General features: G+C 33.8%; 1 protein-coding gene across 3 annotated transcripts in view; it reads left to right on the forward strand.

Moving 5' to 3' along the window:
* The window catches only part of LOC118193914 (neuropeptide S receptor-like), a 1011430-nt gene that overhangs the window by 844614 nt on the left and 141962 nt on the right, over positions 1-24854 (forward strand). For all 3 annotated transcript variants that reach the window (XM_085811422.1, XM_085811424.1, XM_085811423.1), the window contains exon 6: positions 24378-24611. In XM_085811422.1, the coding sequence (XP_085667548.1) occupies positions 24378-24611 (234 nt within the window). The remainder of the gene's footprint in view (positions 1-24377; positions 24612-24854) is intronic.

The raw sequence follows: 24854 nt of genomic DNA on the forward strand, positions 1-24854 counted from the left end.
GACACGGCAAAAGAATAGTGAAGATTGCAGAAGCATTTGAAAATGTGAACAGTTTGAAATAATAAAGTGAATCTGGTTCATTTACTTCATACGTTTTCTTCTGTCCTGTTATCTTGGAAGACATTTAACATTTCCGAAAAGGACAGAAAGAAATGGATTTAACACCAAAATTTTACTACTGGTTGTGCAAACATAGTCCTACCATATTAAGGATATATGCTGTCTCCCAATTTTGATGGTCGTTTTCTTATCTTCCCACGTGGGGACGCAACAGAAAGTCTCCCCATCTTTTCCCGCCACTAAACTTCTTGAGAGACGTTTGGCTTGTCAGTATGTTTAATTGTCCCCATGCCACAGAGATACTATCTGCTTATAAGTATCAGTGTCCTTCTCCAGGATTCTACCCCGCGCTCAACAATACAACAGCCAATAACGCTAATTATTATACTGAAAGCGGCACATCTTTAAGTTAGGTACTGGTGTAAGTTAGATGGAGCACCAGAGTTTCGACGTTGGTGGTACAATTGCATTCATGCTGCACATGGTGTTACACTCTGCGCCATTTTTAACTGAGAAGGCGATCCGAGCATCTCTTTTCTCTCTTCCCCTTCCACCAAACCACTCTAGAGCCCTTTCGGCTAGCCCCCGTATGTTTTGAGTGCCATTAAATCGCAGAAACATTATACACATACACATACAACAAACATCCATATCTTCTTCGGAATCTGAACCTAAGCCCAAGCAATGTACTTTCGCGTCCTGGGAGAGTAAAAGGTAATGCCTAATGAGAAAGATCTCATTCCAAGTGTTCAAGGCCATCCAGTGAAATAAAATTAAATATAAAACTACGCTTTGAATAGTCATGTCTTTCCTTTATTATTTACAAATCTTTATATGAAGATAACTTATGAGGAAATATCCTAGGAATACTCCTTCCTCTGACGTTTGGCAATGCTATTTTAAGCTACTCCTTTTAATGCAAGATTTTACGTTCTATATCCTAAACATCTGAGGAATTATTTAAACTAATGGGTTAGTAGTATATATTTGAGTGAGGGTTCAGGTTTTAAACTTATACCTTCATATCGGAATCAGATTACAATTTCTTTTTTATCTATTGTATTTTAAATATATTTTTTCTTTAACTTTCATAATAAATTTAGACTTTAATCTTAAATTCTGAGATTGCAAATTTTTCTTTTGCTTTGCTATAAATGAAGGAGTTTATTTGGGATTTCGAAATAACTCTTTTTTTTTTTTCTCTTACGCAGCTATCGCATTTTTATTTTATTCTAATGTAACCGAATTAAAAATGGTATTCTCTAATGGAATAATAAAGCAATACTAATACGCGTAAATAATCGTTCAACTAATTGAATTCCCCAAATTCAAAAGCTAATTAAAAATTTGCTTAAGGGACTTATTCTTAATTTGTGGCAAAGAAATAATTCGAGCGATAACTTTTAAAGTTATTTTAAATAGTTTCATCAGATTGTGCTATACGAAGTGTAAGTAACAATTTATCCCAAGTAAATTATTCTATCTCTTTCACGCAGTCAAAGTTAATTTAAAAGTATACGAAATATTGTTCATGGTTAACAGGCAATAAGCTTTTAAATCCTAGGATTTCATTCATTATCGATTGTTAAGCCTGATATTCACAGTTCAGCGAAAAACTTAATACCGAATTCAAGTTTATTACGAATACTGAAATAACAGCCTATGCCTCACATTTTATTTCAGTTCAAATTCAGTATTATTCAGATAGCTTTATTTATATTCTGTATGCAGTGAATCCCATATAAAACGACCACTCCGCAGTTGGTTTTGGTTTCCTGCGGAGATGGTTACCTTAAAGAAGACGATTTTAGGAGTTACCGATTATCTATTTGCCTTATTCAATCCTTTTGGTGTCTACTGTAGAAAATTATAAAACTAGAAATGCAAATTCGAAGTATATTGTATCTATTTTACTTCCTTGTACGAAGTAAAAGTATTGCCATCACGAAAAATCAATGGTATTTCAATAAAAAATGCCATTTCAATCGTTCTCGAAACCATTTAAATGATGTTTTTGCGTGACATCTATATGAACGGACAGAATAAAGAACCGTTTTTGCTAAAAATGACTGTAAAATGGATTCAGCGATGCACCGTTTTCGTGCAATCTGCTGCACCAAACGTATATATATATGAATAACACGTACATCGCCACTCTGGTGCCTGGCTCGGTGAGCGTAGCTTTTTTGTTCTTATATATTACTAAATTGTGCATTTTTTTGCTTTACAAATGATTGAATTATGTGTTTGTATGTTTCTTTTAAGGTTTTTATGCCTTTTGTTAATCTGCATGCAATAGTTGTAGAACTATCAACAATTTAAAAGCTTAAGTGGCAGGTTAAGTCTAATGAACCGCCATTTGTTTACATCTGAAACTCAATAGAATTGTGAATTAAGCCATTTTCTGCATCTTCAGTGTCTTTCTGTCAAGTGAGACCAAAAATAAATTTTCAGTTTTGTGCACCAAAAAATCTGCTTTCTTGCCCCCTGGCCTAAATGCCAGTTTTTGCGTAGAAACTCTAATTTCAGTTGTAAAAAGTATTCTTTTTAACTGTATTTAATTTCTATATTTTACAGTTTTTAATGAAGATGTTTTGAGTTGTGTATTCTTGCTTTGCTGCAAAGTGAGAGCTAAATTGATTGAATGAGAACTATATCTCTAACGAAATTCGAGGAAATGAATTTAAATGAAATGCAGCAAAAAATATGTAAAACTTAATAGGCCATACAAGGAAGTCACGCTGTGTTCACATCAGCTTTTTTAATATAATTTCTCCATTTATTAATTAAAAATTCATTATAATGTGTTACATTTAACGTTAAGCAGTGAATTAATTATAAATATAAGTAAAACTTTGTCTTATATTTAATTATGTAAAGTACCGTAAGGGAATTACATTTTAAAATACAGAAAACTGACTTCAAAAAGGAAGGACAGAGAAAAGTAAAAAACATGTCAAAACAAATTCTTCTTAGAAAATTGAAAAACTCCCGCAACTTATAAAGAAATTTCAATCAATGGAGACTATTTACTCGATCTTCCTTTTACTTAATCACTTTCGTTTCTAAACAAATTTCGATTTCTTAAAGTAAACAGCGCTAATGAAAATACATAATGCGAACAAAAATTCAGCGTAACAAAGAAATTCTTTTTCAAAGTGTGCAATTAATATAACTTAGCTTTATACATTATATTGATAAGTCTTTTAAAGAATTTGAAATTTCTGCTGTGTAATTTACAATTTATTACTTTTGCTTAATTTTTAATTTCATTCATAAGCGGAATTATTTAGACTTTAGTTAAGTTTTTATTGATCTGATTTCGCAGTATTGCATCATTTTTAAAAAAAGTTCCCTTTTATGTTTAGCAGTGAATGCAGCTGTAGTTAGGAAGTTTATGCTTGATTTGTTAAATGAATATTTAAAGTATAGGAAAGAAGTTCATCTTCTTAGGACTTTAAGCCCTAAAGCTTATGCTCAGTACACCTCAAAAAATACTTCTTTAATGGCTAAAAGATATGCGCGTCAGAAAAAAAAAATAAGTGCGAAAGCAGTTTGAAGAATTATTAAAGTCTGACAGAAGAAACGTTAACAAGCTTTTCCGTTGATTTTAGGGTCAAACATCGGATTCAGACTGTTTAATCGCGAGGCCAAGCAACAGGAAGTCTTTATTTTTCGTAAAGGGAAGTTCCCAGAAAGTTTCTTCAATCCTGTTGCATTCGTGGTATAATTTCTGCTACGCAAATTAAAGGTATTTTATTATAGGCCATATTTTATGCCTAATTTTGATCTGTGTGAACAAATTAACACTAATATAAATTTTAAAGCACATTTTACAAAATCCCATAGTATAAAAGAATTCAAATAAAAATACATCCGTTGTGTTTTATGTAATTTTCTATTATAAAAGTGTTGCAAATTATATGGTTGCTTAATTATGAAGAGGAAACCTTAGAACTATCGCGAATTTCCTGATTTCATTGATTCAAGTTGATCTAAGGAGCACCGAAATGTAATTAATTCTGATAACTTGATTCATGTCGATCTCCTGAAAACGCCTGCAGGGTGGAAAAGGGAAATTTGGTAAGTAACTACAGTTCTAAAGTAATAAAAATTGCACAAATGAAGAGAAAACAATAAAATATAGTATCAGCAATGCCAAATAACGACAAAATATTCACATCGAATCAGGAAACGATATCCCACATACGTTTTGAAATTAAAGGATCATCTGCTGATTGAAAAGTTGCAGCTTCCAATTTTCAAAAATGCGCAATAAAATTTCAGCAAATTCTTCATTGTAAATCAAGTGCTGATCGGTTGATTATTCGATTAAGGCAAAGCACATGAGGGCCATTTCCTCAAAAGAATAAATGCTTTTGGGAAGAATTTCTAAAGGAACTGGATAGTACTCATGCTACTCCTCTGCTGTCATTCCAAGTGGGAATCTTTTGGCAAGTTGACTAATATGGTCTGTCAAAACAGATGTTATTTTGGATAGCCTAAACAGCCCGGCATACAGTTTATTTAAAATCTGCAGAATGCGCATGTATATTCAGGCTACAAGTGTCGAAAATCACGAAAATGATCTTCAGCCAGAGTGTTTTTCGGAGCTGAAATTCGAGTCAAACTAATAGTGTTCACTGGTCTTATACTTATGCACAACAGTGTTCAGTGGTCTTGTGCGGCCATTTGTGAGCATTACATTGCTGAACTCAGACCTGAAATTATTGCTGAATTTCGCTCGAAATTTATAGTAGCTTTACTGTTTACACGTAATGATACTGAAAGTGATGATAGTGGATGAGTGGAATTTTCTGTTAAAATCCCTCAGAATAGACCTACTCCTGCAAAGATATGTTTCTGGATCATTTAAAAATATATCTAATTCTGAAAACAAAATATTAAAGATTGCCCGATTTACAATAACAGTACCGAAAAGTTCGCAATGAACAAGAGAAAAAATATACAAAACGTATGTGCAATAATAAGAAAAAAAAATAAAGAAAATGGATAAAGAAAACAAAAGTTCTGAAAGGTTTCAGATTTTAAATTACATCTAAAGGGGTGTTTTGTTTTTATATTGTGTGTGCTACCTTTATTTATTATCATGTTATTCACACTTAAACCATAAAATTCAGTTCAAGAGGAATATCACAAAATAATTTTAAAATGAGCGTATCTTTAGAATTTCCGATACACAGTCTCGCGCGCTGGAGATAAAAATGTTTTTTTTAATACTTTCGCCATTGCTCGCTTTGAAATCGTCGAGTTTGTTAATCAAAAATTCGTTGAAGTTTTACAAAATATGAAATCGATAATGAAACAAATTTCAAATTCGAATTAGGGCTTCCAGATGCCCATATTCCATGGAGATTACGTTTTTCAAATTGTGATGGCTCTAGGTACCGTTGTTTTATCACAATGCGAGAAGTATACATACATTCATGCAGATTCTTCATTATTTAACTTCTTCAATATAATACAGGGATCTAATTTTTGGTGCCAACAATATGAAAAGTGATTCGCCGTCTATAGTTTTCAACTCAAAATGCCAAAAGGAAAGTAATAGTCCTTCAGGGCAAATTTCCCCTTTGGACTAAAAATGAACGTTAATTTAAAACAGTTAAAACAGAGAAATTATTACTGAAACTTTTATTTAGTAAAATATACTAGAAATTAATTTTACTTAAAGTTAGGTATGAGGGATGGAAACAAACAAACAAACTAACTAACCTTTTGTATCCTACCGCTTCTGAATCCTTATCACGTACTTCCAGCAATCACCAAATCTTTGATAGCGAGATCAGAACATAAGCTAACAACTAGTTTTTATTCCCACTCGTCCTCTGATTGTATTGCCTTTTCATTCCGCATCCCAACTCAAAACTTTTTTCTTTATGCTCTTGTGATATTGCTCAATGAAAACTTAATACTTCTTGCTATAACTTACAAAGAACAAAAATTACTTTTCAAGCATTTTCTCTAAGTTACACTCATATTATTAGAAGAATAATCGACTTGTAATCAAACTTTTAAAGTGATTATAGAGTAAATGCTTTTCTTCGTTTTCAAAATATGTTTTCAAGCCAAAGTCCCCTCCCTTTGCTGTTTTTCTTTAATTATAACAACATATGAGAAAAGCAGATCAATGCGTTCTTAATAAGAAAGATTAGAACGCTTATATGTTTTTTTTTTCTAGCCTAAAACAAAACTTTTCCTACAAGGAAATAAAAGAGTTTAACTAAATACAGATAACGGCAAAAGTATAAAATGAATAGAATTTTCATATAATGTATGTGCATTTCATTTAACCACTAACTGCAAGTGATAATATATTTAACTTCGTATCGTGGAAATGAATTTTTCATTAAGAGAAGTTTAATAAACTTATGTATTTAATGAATTATTAACTATTGTATTATTTATTATTAACTTATGAATTCCATATTATTAGTTTATGTATTAACTTTAATTATGTATTTAATAAGTAGTAATGAATGTTTAAGAGAAGTTTAATTAAGTCATTAAGAGAAGTTTGAGTTATTTCATTAAGAGTTTTGAATTAATTCTAGACACGCTTTATCTTTATCTAATTTAAACGAAGCCTGCTCATTTTTATGCTGCATTAGTTTCTTCAAGTAAAACTCACATTATTCGTAAAAACTTATGGATCTTCTCCGAAAACGTTCTTTGGGGTATATAAAATCCCAGCTAAAAGTTCTGTTCTACTTGAAAGACAGGTTTTGCGGCTTATTTGTCAAATGTCGAACATTTCAAGGTGGGGCCAACTCCGGCGACATTTAGAACAATATTTACCTGGTTTATTTGTTTTCTCAGTTGCTGAGCAAGTGCTTCACGCAAATATATATATGTTTTAAGCTGTAAGCTGTAAATCTAATTATAGACTCTGTTATCTACTTATACTTTCCATTGTTCCGTTTATATTATTGATATGCAATTTTTAAATTACTTTAAACGAATCTTTAATGAGAGAGAAACCTCAGTGATATCATTGTAAATTTTGAATGGAGTTTTAAAAATTATGTATCTTAAGAGATGAAATTACTTTTAAAAATCTTTGCATGTAGACTAGAACAGAATTAGTTTCTAGAATAAGTTTTGAAATAAAGGCTTCCTCGAAAAGCAGTTTTTGAATTTGTTTCACGAAACATATTACGTTGTTAACCTATATATTTGAAGTCGTGAAGATATTTATGTATTTATTTATTTTTAACTCAGCATGTACTTTTAAAAGAATACGAAAGAACCTCTTCTCAACTATGATGGCACCAATGAAGATAACAGTGCTTGTTTGTGGCTTGCTCATGATACGATATGTGTCCCAAGATGAGGATTGTAAATTAGATATGCATATTCCCACGGACGAGGAAATATTGACAGTGTTGCGTAAACTTCAATTTACATGAATTACTAAATGAGGTTAATGAATCAGATATTCAGAGATGAAGTGATAAGGGCAGTACTGAAACACTTCCTTCCTTATATACCTGTTCTTAACTACGATTCGAAGATATACGATTAGAAGAGATAGACAATGCTGCACATAACTTTTATTGTTTTCTTAAAATATATTTATTACTTTTATCAGTGTAGTAGTTAAAAAAATAATTGCAATAATAATAGTACTGAGATAAAAGAGAAAAACAAAAAATTTAAACATTACTCTAGAAAAGCAGTCATAAAACTACTTAATGCTGCTAAAAATGTCATTTCAATCAATTGATAATGGGCCATTAAATTCTTTTCAAGATCATTCTTGTGTCAGAAGTTGTATGTATATGATTTTAATACTCAAAATGAGTTTTAAAAGCGCAAGGATAGAATTTTATCCTCCCTTGAACTAAGCAACTATAGAAATGCATGAAACAAATGAGCAGCCTGAAAGGCATACAGTATTTACTCGCGTATTTCACCATTTTTTTATCATACAAAAGTCGAGAGGGGACAATTATGAGAATAATTTAATTTTCAGACGAAAGAATATGACTGAAAATCATTCATAAATAAACTACAGTAACTGACACAACATTATTTATTTAAAAGAAGTCTACATAACAATAAGAATGTATAGTAACATTGTAAGGTCTCTTTTAGTTTTTAACCAGTTATTTTATATTTATAAACTTCTCCTATTCTCCTCATTTCCATTTTCCCGCCAGAATATATATTTTCAGCTCGCACGATATGAGGTAGAAAGAAAAAAGTATTTAAAGAAAGGTTTTGGAGGGTAGAATCAGAGCATATTTGCCTGCTGAAGACAGAGTTGCTAATTTTGACTCTCTTGAGAATAGGTTTCTGCAGCTTTGCGTTATTCTCGATTTTCGCCTTGTCACGCCGACCTTTATGTTACAGCCATCTTGCGCGTTACTTCATGTGTGTAACCGTTAGGCTAGCTTTTTTTTTACTTAGTTGAGTCAATTTATTATCTTTAATTTAAACCATAATTGCTGGCTATATTCTGTAAGCACGAGTGGTGCCGTCTGTTAACGGAGTTACACTCATGTCCATAAATTAAGGATAATTCGGAGTCACGCGGAAATCGAACTCTAAAATAAATATATCACCTGTAAAATCACTACACACATCTTCAAGAATTATATGAAAATTTCAGGAAGTAACCAGATGACACCGATGGTACGTCACAACGACGAGAGTGTAAGAGAATGATATATTAGGAATACAGGGAAAGAAGTAAAATTGTTCGCAGGTGCTTTATAAGCATTTCAGTGCAATAACCGAATAGTTATGATACAAAGAACGCATTTGGATGATTTTTTACGTGGTAGAATTATCGGTCGTCTGGAATGTAAGCGTACCCAATTGGAAGTATCAGACGAACTTGGAATTGCCCAGAGTGTCATCTCCAGGCTTTGGCAACGATTCCAAGATGATGGTAATGTGAGTAGACGTTACAGCACAGGTCGCCCCAGAGTTACAACGCCGAATGAGGACCGGTATTTGGCAGTTACTGCCAAAAGAAACAGGCGGAGCACAGCCTCAGATCTGCCTCGTCAGCTCTCTTCAGCCACTGGTACGACAATTTCAAGGCAGACCGTGTACAGACGCTTAGGGCAGATTGGTCTATATGCTCGTAGACCTGTCAGATGCGTTCCACTTACTGCAACTCACTGTCGCATGCGGTTAGCCTGGAGTAGAGAGCATGCATTGTGGCTTGTGTGTTGTTTTCCGACGAGTCCAGGTTTAGCTTGCAGTCTGATTCTTGCCGGACGTTCATATGGAGAGCTCCAGGTACCCGTTACCACCAAGAAAGCATCATTGAACGACACCGTTACGGTGGTGCAGGAGTGCTTGTTTGGGGTGGAATTATTCTGGGTTCCAGAACTGACCTGCATGTTCAAATTGGAACCATGGCAAGCCAAATCTATCAGGACGTCTTTCTGGAACAACACGTACGTTTGTTTCGGGGTGCCATGGGCGCACAATTTGTGTTTATGCATGACAACGCCCGTTCACACCGTGCAAACATCGTAAGCGAATGCCTTCAATCGGAGGATTTCACCCGTTTGGGCATGGCCAGCATTCTCATCGGACTTGAATCCAGTAGAGTACGTGTGGGACACGCTTGGCCGACGAGTTGCAGCCCGTCAACCTCCTCCTACATGTCTACCGGAACTTCGGAGAGCATTGCTTTTTGAGTGGTGTAATATCCCCCAAGATCAGATCGATAATTTGATACTCAGCATGTCTAGGCGTTTTACGGACTGTATTGCATTGTCTGGGAGACATACAATGTATTAACAATCATACCAACCATGTAATATTGGTTTTTTGTAAATAGGTTTTTTTGTAATTTGCTTCAGGGAGAAAAAATCGCTATTTTTTTAATAACATCAAACATATAGCATCTTTTTTTGTTTAATAAATAAGTTTTACAAATAAGTCAAATTTATTTTGCTTCTAACTCTTCCTTTGATTTTGCATTATCCTTAATTTATTGACATGAGTGTAAATAAAAGAACCTTTACACTCTTTCTCAGTCTGTGGGGTACCTTATAAAACATACTAATAATTCACTTCATTTCTCGTCTTCAAACGTTTCGTACATTTTATGTTTCCAAAGAATACGAAATTCTAACATTATGATACATATTAAAATGTATCTTCATTTTTGCTTCTCTGTATCTTGAATCTCGACCTGTCTGACTGCTATTTCCTAGGCCCCAAATAATTTACTGCTGCTTGAACTGTAGACTGAGTTGTCTACTACTAGACTAGAAGAGAAACACGCTAATGTGACAATAAATCGTAAAAAACAACCTTATATTTAGCGTAGGTATAATGAAACACTCAATCGATTTCGAGGGCAGCTAAAGGTCCCTCCTCATCAGGAGAAAGAAATACATAGAAAGAAGAAAATAGGAGAAGGAGTCACAGAAACACGTGGTGCTTATCAGCACTGCACGTGGTTATAACTAGATTTTTAATCAGAGTTGCACTGGCCGCCTACTTTTACTGAGCCAGGCTGTCTGATCGAGCATAAAGAAATATTAGTGAAGTTAAAATAGGGAAGGGCAAATGTACCTTACGCTCAAAATCTGAACTTCAAATAATGGAAAGCAACCACTGAACGGATTTTTATACCCTCTGGTAGTACCAAGCGCGAGGAGGTAACGCCATCTATCGGCAAAATAATTGAATTAAGATAGTAGAATTTTAAAGGCATTAGGAAGGACTGGATTGGACTTCAAATCATTAACTAAACTTTCTAAATCTTTATGAATGTGAAAAGCCTCAAGAAAATCCAATTCACCTATGGAAGAAGCCTTTTGGATGATTTTTGCAGACCCAAAATCAAAATTATGGTTAAAAGTCCAGCTATGATACGCTATTGAAGACTTGTTAATTTCGCCTTTTTTGACATAAGATTCATGTTCCTTGAAACGAAACTTCAACGCTCTTTTTGTTTGGCCAATATATCTTAAACCACACTGACATGATATACTATAAATTCCCCAAGAATTCAAGACAGAAACGCAATCTTTTAGAATCGAAGGGTGAATTTTATTAATAGGGGAGAAACCGACTTGAAAATTGAATTTCTGGAGAATCCGTGCAATTTTATAGCTAACAGAAGGATAAAATGGAAGCACGACAAGGTCATTAATATTATTAACCTTCAATTCCTCAAATCATCGCCCCTATAGAGAAAGCCTTTAAATTCTCCAAAATTTCGGAAACGCAGAAGGATACAATCCGCCACCTAATTACTCATAACGTTAATTTTAACAATAAATCTTTGGGTTCTAATCTTAGCAAAAAGGAAAATGAGATCTTACGTGAAATTCATTCTGATACTAATATCATTATCTCTAAAGCTGATAAGGGCGGACAGATCGTTGTTATGGACAAACACACATATATTACTGAAGTCTCTAAATTGATAAATGAAGGCCCATACTGCTCGATCCCTAAAGATCCTTCAACTTCGGACCTCATGAAAGTAAAAAGTGCTATTAAATCTTCCCACATTCTGCCAACTCAGCTGAAGAAATCACTTATTCCGCCTATTACTAATTGCGCTAGACTTTATGCCCTTCCAAAAGTCCACAAAACCGGTATTCCTTTTCGACCAATTGTTTCCAACATAGGTACTGCTTCATATCCTTTGGCCAAATATTTAGTTTCCAGATTTTCTCCTCTACTTGCTAACAATATTCACACTGTAAAAAATTCTGTTGAAGTCATTGATAAACTTAAAAATATTTCCCCACTTCGTTCCATTATGGTTTCATTTGATGTCAAATCATTGTTTACTAATGTTCCGGTCGAAGGAGCACTAAATTGTCTTGAAACTAGGCTTCGGGAATTTCACTTCACACATACTGAAATTAATGAGTTGGTTTCGCTTACTAAAGTTTCTCTAAGTCAAACCCACTTTGTTTTCCAAAATGCATATTTTCGTCAAGTTGAAGGATTGGCTATGGGTAATCCTCTCAGTCCGGTACTTGCTGACATTTATATGCACTATTTTGAGATGAAATTATTTGATAAATTATCTTTTCGTCTTTGGATTCGGTATGTTGACGACACTTTCGCACTTTTTGACGGTTATAAAGAGGATTTATCCGAGATTCTATCTATTATGAATTCAATTGATCCAGCCATCCAATTCACTCTAGAAATTCAATCCAACAATTCCCTCCCCTTCCTCGATATTCTTATAATCCGCAATGAAACCGATTTTAGCACCACTGTGTACCGTAAACCCTTTGCAGTTTGTTTACCACCCCATGCCAAGTCATGCCACCCTGTTAAGCAAAAAATGGCTTCTTTTTACTATTATGTTTTCCGCGCGCTAAAAGTTTGTTCCTCTGAATCTTTGCTTACTAATGAACTTAATTATTTGAGAGCAGTTGCGATTGACCGTGGATTTTCTCCCGTGATTATTGATAAAGCTGTCAAAAAATTTTCAGATTCCCATCAAAGAAGACATTCCACTGTTAGAAATAATATTAATGACCTTGTCGTGCTTCCATTTTATCCTTCTGTTAGCTATAAAATTGCACGGATTCTCCAGAAATTCAATTTTCAAGTCGGTTTCTCCCCTATTAATAAAATTCACCCTTCGATTCTAAAAGATTGCGTTTCTGTCTTGAATTCTTGGGGAATTTATAGTATATCATGTCAGTGTGGTTTAAGATATATTGGCCAAACAAAAAGAGCGTTGAAGTTTCGTATCAAGGAACATGAATCTTATGTCAAAAAAGGCGAAATTAACAAGTCTTCAATAGCGTATCATAGCTGGACTTTTAACCATAATTTTGATTTTGGGTCTGCAAAAATCATCCAAAAGGCTTCTTCCATAGGTGAATTGGATTTTCTTGAGGCTTTTCACATTCACAAAGATTTAGAAAGTTTAGTTAATGATTTGAAGTTCAATCCAGTCCTTCCTAATGCCTTTAAAATTCTACTATCTTAATTATTTTGCCGATAGATGGCGTTACCTCCTCGCGCTTGGTACTACCAGAGGGTATAAAAATCCGTTCAGTGGTTGCTTTCCATTATTTGAAGTTCAGATTTTGAGCGTAAGGTGCATTTGCCCTTCCCTATTTTAACTTCACTAATATTTCTTTATGCTCGATCAGACAGCCTGGCTCAGTAAAAGTAGGCGGCCAGTGCAACTCTGATTAAAAATCTAGTTATAACACGTGCAGTGCTGATAAGCACCACGTGTTTCTGTGACTCCTTCTCCTATTTTCTTCTTTCTATGTATTTCTTTCTCCTGATGAGGAGGGACCTTTAGCTGCCCTCGAAATCGATTGAGTGTTTCATTATACCTACGCTAAATATAAGGTTGTTTTTTACGATTTATTGTCTGCTACTGTTTTCAGGTCGTCACCATCGTCATCGTTGTCATCATCGCTGTCACCGTTTAGTCTGTCTTTCACCCGTGCAATGATTTTCAGAACCGTCAGTATCTCGTTTTCTTGAAACTCTTCCTTATTATTTACTAATCAGAGCCCATATACCTAAAATTCACGAGCAAATTTATTAGAAGAGGAAAAACAACCGCTATGGGGACTATTTTAAAGTTTCTGAAAGGTTCTCAAGTACACGAAAAACCACTAAATAGGTGACATATGTAGAAACATTATTTTAATTATTATTATTAAATTTGAGAAAACTGCATATGAGACTCACCCGAAACAGCCAAATTTCTCTCATGAATTCAGTGGTACACTGTATAGTATGGTAAAACATAAAGCTACAAATGGAATCACATGGGAAGCTTAATTCATAATAAAATAATGTGCATTTGTCCACAAGGTAAGAGCTAAAAATTTAGCAGTTAATTGCAATGTGCTCAAACAGTACATTTTGTTGAGAGCATCAGATTAAATGTGCCTTAATTGTATAGCTCTTAATATTTATATATGAATTAATTTTAATCAATGTGCATATTTTAAATATTTTTATGGTAACCAATATAATTTCTTTATGGAATATTTAAAATATATTTCATGTTTGGGAAAGACTTGTACCGTCCCACGGTTGTCAAGCGAATTATTAAAAAATATATACAATACTGTTTTGCGGAATTTCATATATGCGAGTTTAATTACTTACAACCTTTCATCGTTATAAGACTGCTCGTTAAACAGTTTTTCATTTTTAGTTAGTTTACTTAGTTTTAGTTTAGTTAGTTCGTTTATAGTTAGCATTTAGTTAGTTTAGTTAACACATATTTTTAGTTAACACATGTGTTTAGTTAATATATGTGTTAACTAAACTTACACACAAATAATATAACCGCTAGTGTAAAACATTTAATCAAAATTTAAAAAAAATCATTGTCATTTTTCGTGAATTTCCATAACATGCCTATTGAATGTATTAATGTATGTAGAAATGCGCACCATTTTATCCGGTATTTCGCATTTCCTGATGCTGCTTTCATAATGTAACTTATAGTACATTCAACTAGTAACTGTGTAACTTAAAATTATTTTTAAGTAACCAGTTATTTCACGGTTTGCGTCTTTATTGTCACACCTAGTTTCCGTTTCCCTAACAGAATTTAAATTGAGAGAGGAAGACTAATTTAGAAGTCAAACAACAAAAATCAGAGTTATATTTCTAATTTCCACAGGACTAGTTTCTTACCGAACCATCTTCCATTGCTAATTCAGAAATCAAACAAAAAAAAGCAGCGTTATATTTTAAATTTTTCACAGGACTAGTTTCGATGGTTTTACCGAACCACCATCCTCAGCTAGGCGAAAAAAAATTCCTTCTTCCATTGGTGAACTGGATTTTCTAGAGCCATTTCACATTCAAAATAATCTTTCTGTTATAGTTAACGACCCTAATTCTAATCCATCTTTCCCTTCAGCTTTTAAAGAAATTTTGTTTTAGGTCTGGTTTCATCAACAGAAGGCGCCAGTAGCTTGACGCTTGTCCGTTCTTTCTTATCTTTTCTCATCTTATCTCGTTCATTTGCGCTTTTGCAGCTGAGGCTGATGGTTCGGTAAAATCATCGAAACTAGTCCTGTGAAAATTCGAAAATATAACGCTGATCTTTGCTATTTGGCTTCTAAATTAGTACTTGTTCGGCGTGTAACGGTGTCATAATTATGAGGGAGGAAGATTTAGTGTGTAAAAAAGATTTTGGTAATTTAAAATCAGAGCTATTTCTGCCATTTGAGGTCACGTTACTAGGTTGATGCTAACTGAAATAAGATTTGTAGTCTTCGGCCTTGCATTATAATTGCCAATATTTGAATATCTACGCAGGTTAAATTTGCTTGCCAACTTCGCGTTAAAGTGAAGTGATATAGTCTTAGATTACTATTTTAATTCTGAACTTACTGTTACTTTAAATTACATCACTACAAGTGTTTGGCTAAAGTGTAAGCACTAGTTGTGCATTTATGATCCATTTCTGATTTAATAAAAAGGTTGCTTAAACCTGCTTATGTCTCTGTCCTTAACTTTCAGACTTGGCGATAATTCACTGTCTGTCTATCTAAAGGTTGGATACAGTTTATGATAGCTAAGGTTATCCAAAGCTATAACTGCAAAATCCTTTGTATTTCGAACCTTGTAAAGGGCTTAGTTGATTTCTCACGTTTCCCGCTCCGAAAAACCTATTAGTATCTGTAATATGACTTTGATTTACATGTATGCCTATAATCGTATACATTGAATTTTTAAGTACTACGTTTTGACCTTTCCTTATTTTATAGTTATATAATGAATGCAATAATAAGTTTGCTTTTTAAGGTAAATGCAGATCAGCTTTCTTATGCTTGTAGTGTTGTGTGTAAAATACTATTTAACTAGATACTTACAATAATCAAATCAAAGTTAACATGTGCCCAATATTTACTGGCCTCGAAAAAGATATGTCGTACATTGCGCTGTAACCCTGAAATAGAGAATAATAAAATTACTTCACTTACCCTCAAACACATATGTATGAAACTTGCGGACATACATTTCTTTTCTCAATCTCTCTTTATTCAATTATCTGCATTAAATATATCGAATTGATAACATAGCACACCAAAAAACACAAGAATCTAAGAACGGATGGACACGAGAACGGCGCCGTCTAGAGAAAATCGAAAGCAAAATTTATATCTTATTTCATCGTTCACTTTTCGTACAGGACATACTTCCACGTTATGTAAACAGCTTGCAGATGATGCTTTAGACATGACTATATTATTTTTTTTACACACATTCTTCTGGTAAGCACAAGGTAAAATCTACGAGGAGACGAGCGGCTGACACTAGCAGCAATTACTTAATGCGAAACACACATTAACAAGTTATTTTAAGACGGGTTAAGTTTTAGCATAATTATTTCATAGCTGGATTAATTTTCAGCCTAAACTTTTAGGATAATTTGTGCAATTCTCACGCTGCTTCGCTCCTTCTTCTCCATCAAAAACAAGACATCATTTCATGAGTGTGAGATATGCAAGTTTCGCAGCCCCGCATACTCGTGCGAGCCGTAGTCAGCAAAGAGAGAGAAAAAAACCTATCAGGTGGATATTTATATGCACGTGCAGTTCTGCGATTCTGATTAACGTTACGATAGTGTCCATACTGATGAACTGTGTGGTATGAGAAATTTCCATTCTCACAATGCTGTAGAAACAGTGAAATTCCTGTGATGTATGTACGTTTAACATGGCTTTCTGCCACGAACTTTTTTATCTGGCTCTGCCAACCGAAATATAACGAGAGCTCAATTTTGTTGCATGCTTAAAGGTCCGTAATCAATTGAACGCACACAGGTATGATGATAAGTTAATAAAATTTATTTTTATCAAATAAAGCACTTCAAAATTCTGGAAGTTTCCGCAGAAATACTCGTACAGGTATTCACAGTATCACAAACTACAATCAATAGTTACACTTCAAACTACTAAGAACGTTAAACACAATGCAATGCAAAGGGTATCTAAAGAGAAAGCTAACTCGGATATACTATCGCAATTCAAGCTGAACTAACAACTCATTACTGAAAGCAGATGTTCTCTCACGGGCATTATATAGTTTTAAATCGTCCACGGGAGATATTTCTGGTACTTTGTGCTTCTCGAAATTACTGGAAAATAGCGTAAGGGTCAAATTAATATAGCAATCAATTATATTCAGTTACACCATGCATTACAGTGATACAAGGATTGGACCAAAATGTCGCCAAGCCCGTTGTCAGCTTTGCAATATCTCGCCAAATTACCAAGATACATATTTACTCAATGTTAAATGGATATGCCCCTATATTCTTACTTTTCCGGAATATTTCGTCTTTTTAGATTTTTCATGTTACATTATGCATCAAAATACAACAATTTCACAATTCATTGCCCAAAAACCGTCTATCTATATACAAAATTCTTAATAATATGGTATAATTTTGATGCAAATACAACACCAAGCTCTGTATTAGCAACCATGCATACACACTTACAGATACATATACGCATGTATACGGAACATGCCTACCTACACACACACACCTATATATATAATATATATATATATATGTTACCGTTAAAGTACGAAAGTCGTTAATATGCACATTGCCTAGCTAATCTGCAGATTAACTGATTTGCCCGGTTAAAGTGCGGAATCAAGAATTTTCCTGATTTTACCTAGGTAATGTGCGCATTAATGTTTTCGTGTCGTTAATTTCAAAAGTTTCTCTCATTTCCTTTCCCTCTTCCTCTGTTTTGCACATTACCTAATAGCAGGCAGTCGCTAGTCTGCATATTGTCTACTAGGCGCTGGTTAAATTGAAAATAAGATTTTTGCTGGAACAATAGCATCTTTTCTGCACGCTTAAATTAGCATAATGTTATTTATTTATTTTTCGATATCTAAAAACACAAGCTAATACAATCAAACAATCAGCAAATTAGTTGATATAATGAAACATAATTAGTTTAAAATATTATTAAAATTAAGGAAATGGATTTGCAAAACATATGATAAAATGATACTCACTTATTAATGTAACCTTAAGATTGGTGACACTCTGAATTACGTAACAACTAGGTTTTGTGACAAGCACACCTGTGTGTTGTACATTTAGATTTGCAGTAACATTTTTTGAAATCCTGCCCGATCAACTATTTAAAAGTGTAAATGGAGGATGTTTTAAGCCTACAAGAAATGTGTCTGTTGTTCCAACAACAATCTTGTTTCTGCTTTAACGTGTGCCTAGTAGGTAATGTGAAGATTATCTAGGTAATTTGAAAATTAAAATTCCGCACTTTAACGGATCATCCTAGTTAATTTGCAGATTAGCTAGATCATCAGCAGATTTACGCGCTTTGGAGGTAGTATACATATAATAAAAAATTAAAGCTGTAAAAAAGAAATAAATTTGAAGAAAAGCAATACTATTCTTAATCATACTATTAGTTAAAATATCAGTATTTATAACAATAGATGCAGAATAAGAATGAATAATTATTTTAGGATTCTAAAGAAATATAACAATAGAAACAAAATAAGAATGAGTAATTATTTCAGGATCCTAAAGAGATGTAACAATAGAAGCAGAATAAGAATAAATAATTATTTCAGGATCCTGAAGAGATATAACAATAGAGGCAGAATAAGAATGAATAATTATTTCAGGATCCTAAAGAGATATAACAATAGAGGCAGAATAAGAATGAATAATTATTTCAGGATCCTAAAGAGATATAACAATAGAGGCAGAATAAGAATGAATAATTATTTCAGGATCCTAAAGAGATATATGGAGTGCTTCTTCCTTCCTTACCTATCAAGTTTACACATTTATGTGCAATTTGAAGTTTCTCAAACTGAAGATATATGATTTTATGAAAATTGTTTGAATAGGATTAACTTAACATTTCTATAAATCTAACATCTTATGGGGTCCTCTGGAGCAAATTTTCAGTAACCGTTGTTTGGATGGTGAAAATCAAAACATTCCGTAATTCAATATGCAAAACTCATCGAAATACTAAAAACAATTTCCTAAATTATGTCATTTTCCTACGCTATTCATCAACTTAAATTCATTTGAACATTTTGAATTTAGTCAGCAGTTATAATACGAGTACAAAAACTGTTCTGGCGATACCGTCTTGGATAAAACAAAGCAATCATTATTAAAATTGTAGCTGATATCGATGAAAATTTCGTATTTCTCGGTGAACTTTGATTGCAAATGAATGCAATTGTTTTCATTAAGGTATATGTATTATTGTAAGTCAAAATATTAAAAAAATGATAAATCAAATAATCGTGAATATTATATGAATAAAATATTTCCTTACGGGCATATCTGAAACAGTTAAATTTGATATTTACAGAAAACTCCCACTCACCTTATTAAAATTGTTTACATATTATTAACTACATTATTTTGAGAAAGTATCTCATTAGAAGTTAATATCTAGGATTAATATTTAAGATACTGAAAACTCTAGATTTTTTTTAATAGCGTGTGCATGAAAATGAGTCAAACTACATTTCCTTTACCTCACGAAACAGAGCTTACGTAGCCTCTGGTATTTAGTTTTAATTCTAGCCAAATATTTAGCAAATCTAAATTTTTGAAAATAAATATTTAAGCAACTGAATATTAACATCAACGTAGTTGGGAAAAAATAACTGTAATTTAAAATCCAGAAAATAATTCATTTAAATTTTTCATACGAAATTCTTTAAAATAGGCATTCTTGGAATACTGTTAGTGTGTTTAGCTATATTAGTTTGTTTAGCAATGTTTGAAGACCTTTAATTAATGTAAAGAAAAATAGTCACTTACTATGTCTGATATGTATTTCTCTGTGTGATGAAATATAACGCATAAAATATGTAAAAAGTTAAAATATCTACTTTTTGCAATATAAGAAAAGATTAAGAGTATCATTTTTTGAGAATTCTCAATTTCTAAGCATGTAGGTAACTTAATTATGCAATGGAAAGAAAAACATTATAAATTATAGAAAGGAGAAATAAGGCTAATTCAAAAATAATCCACCCTTTCCACCTAAAAATGGTAAGAGGAAATACAGCAAAATTAAAGCTGAAATAGCTAACTAAACGCCAAGATGCATAAGGAAGGGATAAAAATAGTAATAAAAAATATATAAAATGAGCCATAAGCTTACGAAAAGAGCTAAATCGACTGTAATAAGAGTTTGGTTTGTTTTAGTTTATTATGACAAAGCACCCTAGACTGTAATAATGAACAGGCGCAAAGTAGGAATGTGAAGGATTAATACAGAAAATATATATAAATAGCAAGTCAATGAAGATATAATTAAGAACGGAAATATTTAACTAAAACAGCTGTCAAGACTTTCGAAAAGAAATCCGATAGTATGTTAATAACCGTAACAAAAGTATAAAATGTTATTCTAAACGAAAAGTATATTAAATCCAGGCTCAAACTCTTATTCAAAATCATTCTAATAAAAAGAAAAGATTCTTGATATTTATTTAGAGAATAAAACTTACTACAATGTAAAATACAATTTATATTAGTTTAAACTACAATTTAAATTTCTTTAAACTAAATATCTTTCTCGATAAGAGTTTAGAATTCTTTAATAAAAACCATAAGCTATTTGTTGTAATAATAAAAGCCGATAAATAAGCTTAAAAAGCTTGACTAAAAGAAATTACCGAAGTCACGTTATATGTTTATAGTTTCTCGCTCCTTCCAGCATATCTTCGGAGTGGAACGGTTAATATCCTCGGCGCGTATTCGAGAGTTCCAGTTTGGAGTCCCGTTGAGGATTCCTGCTTATTTTTCACGTCTCCTGCATCAAAAATACCTAATGTCAGTACAGTGGCGCCCGAACTGAAAGGTGGTGCATGATGATTCTTCATCACCAGGATTTGGCGATTAAGTCCCCTTATCTTCAGTCACGCTTTAAAAGAAGGTATTTTCTCCCTTCCAGCATGCCTTCGTTGTGTAACGGTTAGCACGCTCAGTGCGTATTGGAGAGGTCCAGGTTCGAGCTCTGGTGAGGGCATTGCTCATTTTTTACGTACTCCTGCTTCGAAATAACCTAATGACTTTACAAGTTATATTTATAATTATGGATGTTACTTGCTAACAAATATAAAACTGAAAACGGTTAAAAGCTGACACCAAAGCTTAAAAGGTTACCAATTTTTCAGATAAAACAGTAGAAGGAAAAAAATGAAAAGTAAGGATTTTAGCCCAATCCATGTATGGCGCAAAATTTATAAAACACTAGCACTCAGAATGAGCACATCATGAGAAAAGTCTGTTACCGCTCGCCGGGCTGGGCAGGTTGATGACAAATTGATTTTCCTATTCAACTTTTAATGCTGGTCGATGTTTTTTATTTTGCGCTTTAGACTCTATTAGTGAAAAGCCGTCATATTAAAAATTCTTTCATATAGTGTATTCACACAGCGTTCGGCATTGAAGAAAAAATCAGACCATTTTGAAAATACGGAATAGATGTAGTCGAGTTGATATGTGCCATACATACAATTTATTTAAACTTACAAGTACAACTGCCGTTAAGGCCGTTATAACACTTTGGTGTTACAACTGTCAAAACTGTTTAAAACAAAATGTTTTCCAGACAGTTTTGGACAGACTGCTTGAGTTGCTCCAACAGCTAATTGGATAGCATTGAGAAAGGAAACATTATTTCTTGAGGGAATATTATCAGAAATTAAGGAAATATGTCAAAATCTGAAATCGAGAGCTGAGAAAAGAAAATTTTGGGGTTTATTGGGGATATTGTTATCTAGTGGTGAGATATCTTATCAAGCCCCACGTCGGTGAAATAGTTTCGAAAACTCCACATCAAATATACGGAAAGCACTGATCTAAAATTTCCAAAAGGACATATACTACGCACATGTGCCAGTATAAACTAAATAGAAATCCATAAGCTTGGCAAAGGTGTATAAGTGGTGGTAGCAGCATGGACTCGGACTCGAAGTCCAACCTCCATCAAAACGGGTTGATTATTACGAAATAGTGTAGGTCTGAATAACTGCGGTTGATAAGGAGTTACTTAATTAAATGAAATATAAGGGTATTGTCCTGTACATAAAATTTAACGGATGTTGATAAGCTTCGTTGGCTTCTGGTAATTGTTTTAGAAGCCAATACGTTTAAAAAATGTGACGACACTTCCTCTATCATAAGAGGCCAGCTCTAAGGCATATGCATATGTCGAAACTAATTGAAGAAAGCTAAGAAAAGAAAATGAAGAACTTTCAGCTTATCGCTATATGGGTTTGGTTTGGTTTATGTGATTACGGCAAAGCTTGGTGGGCTATTTGTCTTAAGGGAAGACATACATTCGTGGTGGACGTTCTAAGGGATTACACAAGGGGAAATCCTCGAAATCGCCCATGTAACCAGCCTGTTTGCGGGATTCGAAGCTCGGACTGACCTACCAGTGTTCAGCGACTTTACCGCTACGCCGCTTGTCAGCCCTCGCTAAAATGGGAACGATTCTATTCTTGACTAACAAATAAACTTCAGCTACACAAACTAGTGCACAAATAAACATCTATCAGCAACACGTTTGTCGGAAGGTTCGGGAGTGAAAGTCCTCCAAAAAGAACTATGAAAGCATCTTTGCATTCCAAAGAAGTTCTTGTTTATTATTTAGTAGTCTTCTAAGGGCGTTATTTACCATTCATTTTTTCTAGAAGGTTAAATGATAAATGATGCTCCACAAATATGTGCAAAATACCTCATAAATTGAGTCTTAAGCTATAAGGTATTTCTCTCGCCTTCTTAGCATGCCTTCGAAGTATAGTGGTCAGCACGCTCGACGCGTATTCGAGAGGTCCGTGGTTCGAGTCCTGGAGAAGGTGTTGATCATTTTTCACATCTTCTGCTTCCAAAAAAATCCTATTGTCTCTTCAGTGGCGCCCGAACTAAAAGGTGGTGAATGATGATTCTTCACCACTAAGATTGGGTGACTGGGTCCCCTAAAACACAGTCGCCCTTTAAAAGGGGTAGTATATAAGGTATTTCTTCCGCCTTCTTAGCATGCCTTCGTAGTGTAGTGGTCCACACGCACTTACCTCTGAAATATTATCATTTCATCTCCTGATTAATATCTTGTTTACTTTTACGATTAATATCCAAAACCCTAATAAGTGTTCGCTTTATATTTACTTCCTGGTGGATGCCAGAGCAGCTGTTTTTTGCTAAAGTCACGTTTTCCATTAGACAACGAAACCTATCAGGGCTATTATTTCGTTTCGAAGAGTATAATACAGGGTGTATATAATTTAATCACCGAATAAAAAAAAATGAATTGAAACGTAATTTTACAGAAGTAACAATTTATATCAATAAAATCTTCAGTTGAAGGAATTTCGTTTATTCTGACTTTTGGGAACTATAACAAGGAACTAGTTTATTTGCAAACAAAATGGCGTCATTCATTAAAAAACAATGTGCGTTTTCTGATTATGGGAGTAGAACTGTTTAGAGGTCATTCCTACGTGAATTTAATAAACCTCCACTATCGGAAAAATCAATTAAAAGATGGTTAAAACAGTTTCCAGAGACCGGACATGTTTTGCATAAAAGAAACCAAGAACCATGTAGACCAAGCGTCAGTGATAAAAATTTTTTTTTCACCATTCGAAGATGTGTTTATGTGCAGTCCCAGTTTTAGCCTACCAACAGGAATTTTCAGGTCAACTATTCATAAATTTGTTCATGAACGATTGAAACTAACTGCATAAAATTCAAATTTGTCAACAAATGAAACCTGTCGGGTCGTGTTCTCTCTTCTTTCACATAAACTAAATTAGATCCTACACTGAACCTGGCGAATTCTCGCACAGGCTTGAATAACTACCACACACAAGAAGGGTGAAAATAACCTTTTTTTAATTCAAAATATTTAACAGAAAGCTGAATGCTGAATTTTAGATTGCTCCTTGTTCCGAAAATGCCTAATAACTGTGTAGCTGAGTACGCGTTAATCTGTGGTGGATGATTAATCATCGCTTGGATTTGGCCAACTGATTTCAAGTCTTTCCATAGTCATGTTTTCGGTTGCGGAGAATATGGAGAATTGTTGCTTTCCCCATCGCATGCTCTAGTGGTATAAGCGGTAGAACGTGTGGCTAGCATTTGGAAGATATGGGATTCTTATGTCGGTGAAGGTGTAAATGATGTTCGGCGCTTTTATCCCCGAATATAACGTGTCTAATTACCTTATCTTCGAATAATTTTTTAGCCAGACGAAAGAAATGGGGCAATAACTTTATGCCTTCTTGCTTAATTTAAGTTTCCTCTTTTTCAGGTTTTCGGAGAATGGATATTGGGTGCTGCAGCGTGTAAGGCTATAGTGTATGGCCAGATAGTTACCCTTGCAAGTACAACATTCATTTTGACTACTATGAGTTATGATCGATACCAGGCTATATGCTCTCCACTCCACAGCACAGGAGGAGTGAAACAAGCAAAGAGAATGATTGCTGCGTCCTGGCTGCTAGCTTTCATCTTTGCTATTCCTCAGATATTTATATTCGTACAGGTAAGTCATTAGTGAAGTAATTGCGCTTAACTACAAAGCCATTGAAAAGGCGATATTCAGCGGTATAATGCAATAGCTTCTTACAACCAATGCAATAATTTCTTTAAAACCTAATGCAATAGTTTCTAATTGCACCATCACATATAAAACGCCTGGTATGCTCAATGTGGAATATTTTTGTATAAGAAAAGCCGAATGAAAGGATAACCTAACATTTGATGAATCTGACGAAGCAGTCAGTTT

This window comes from Stegodyphus dumicola, chromosome 2, assembly GCF_044657685.1.
Source record: "Stegodyphus dumicola isolate Sdum_Otavi_A_Nest chromosome 2, ASM4465768v1".
Taxonomy (NCBI): domain Eukaryota; kingdom Metazoa; phylum Arthropoda; class Arachnida; order Araneae; family Eresidae; genus Stegodyphus; species Stegodyphus dumicola.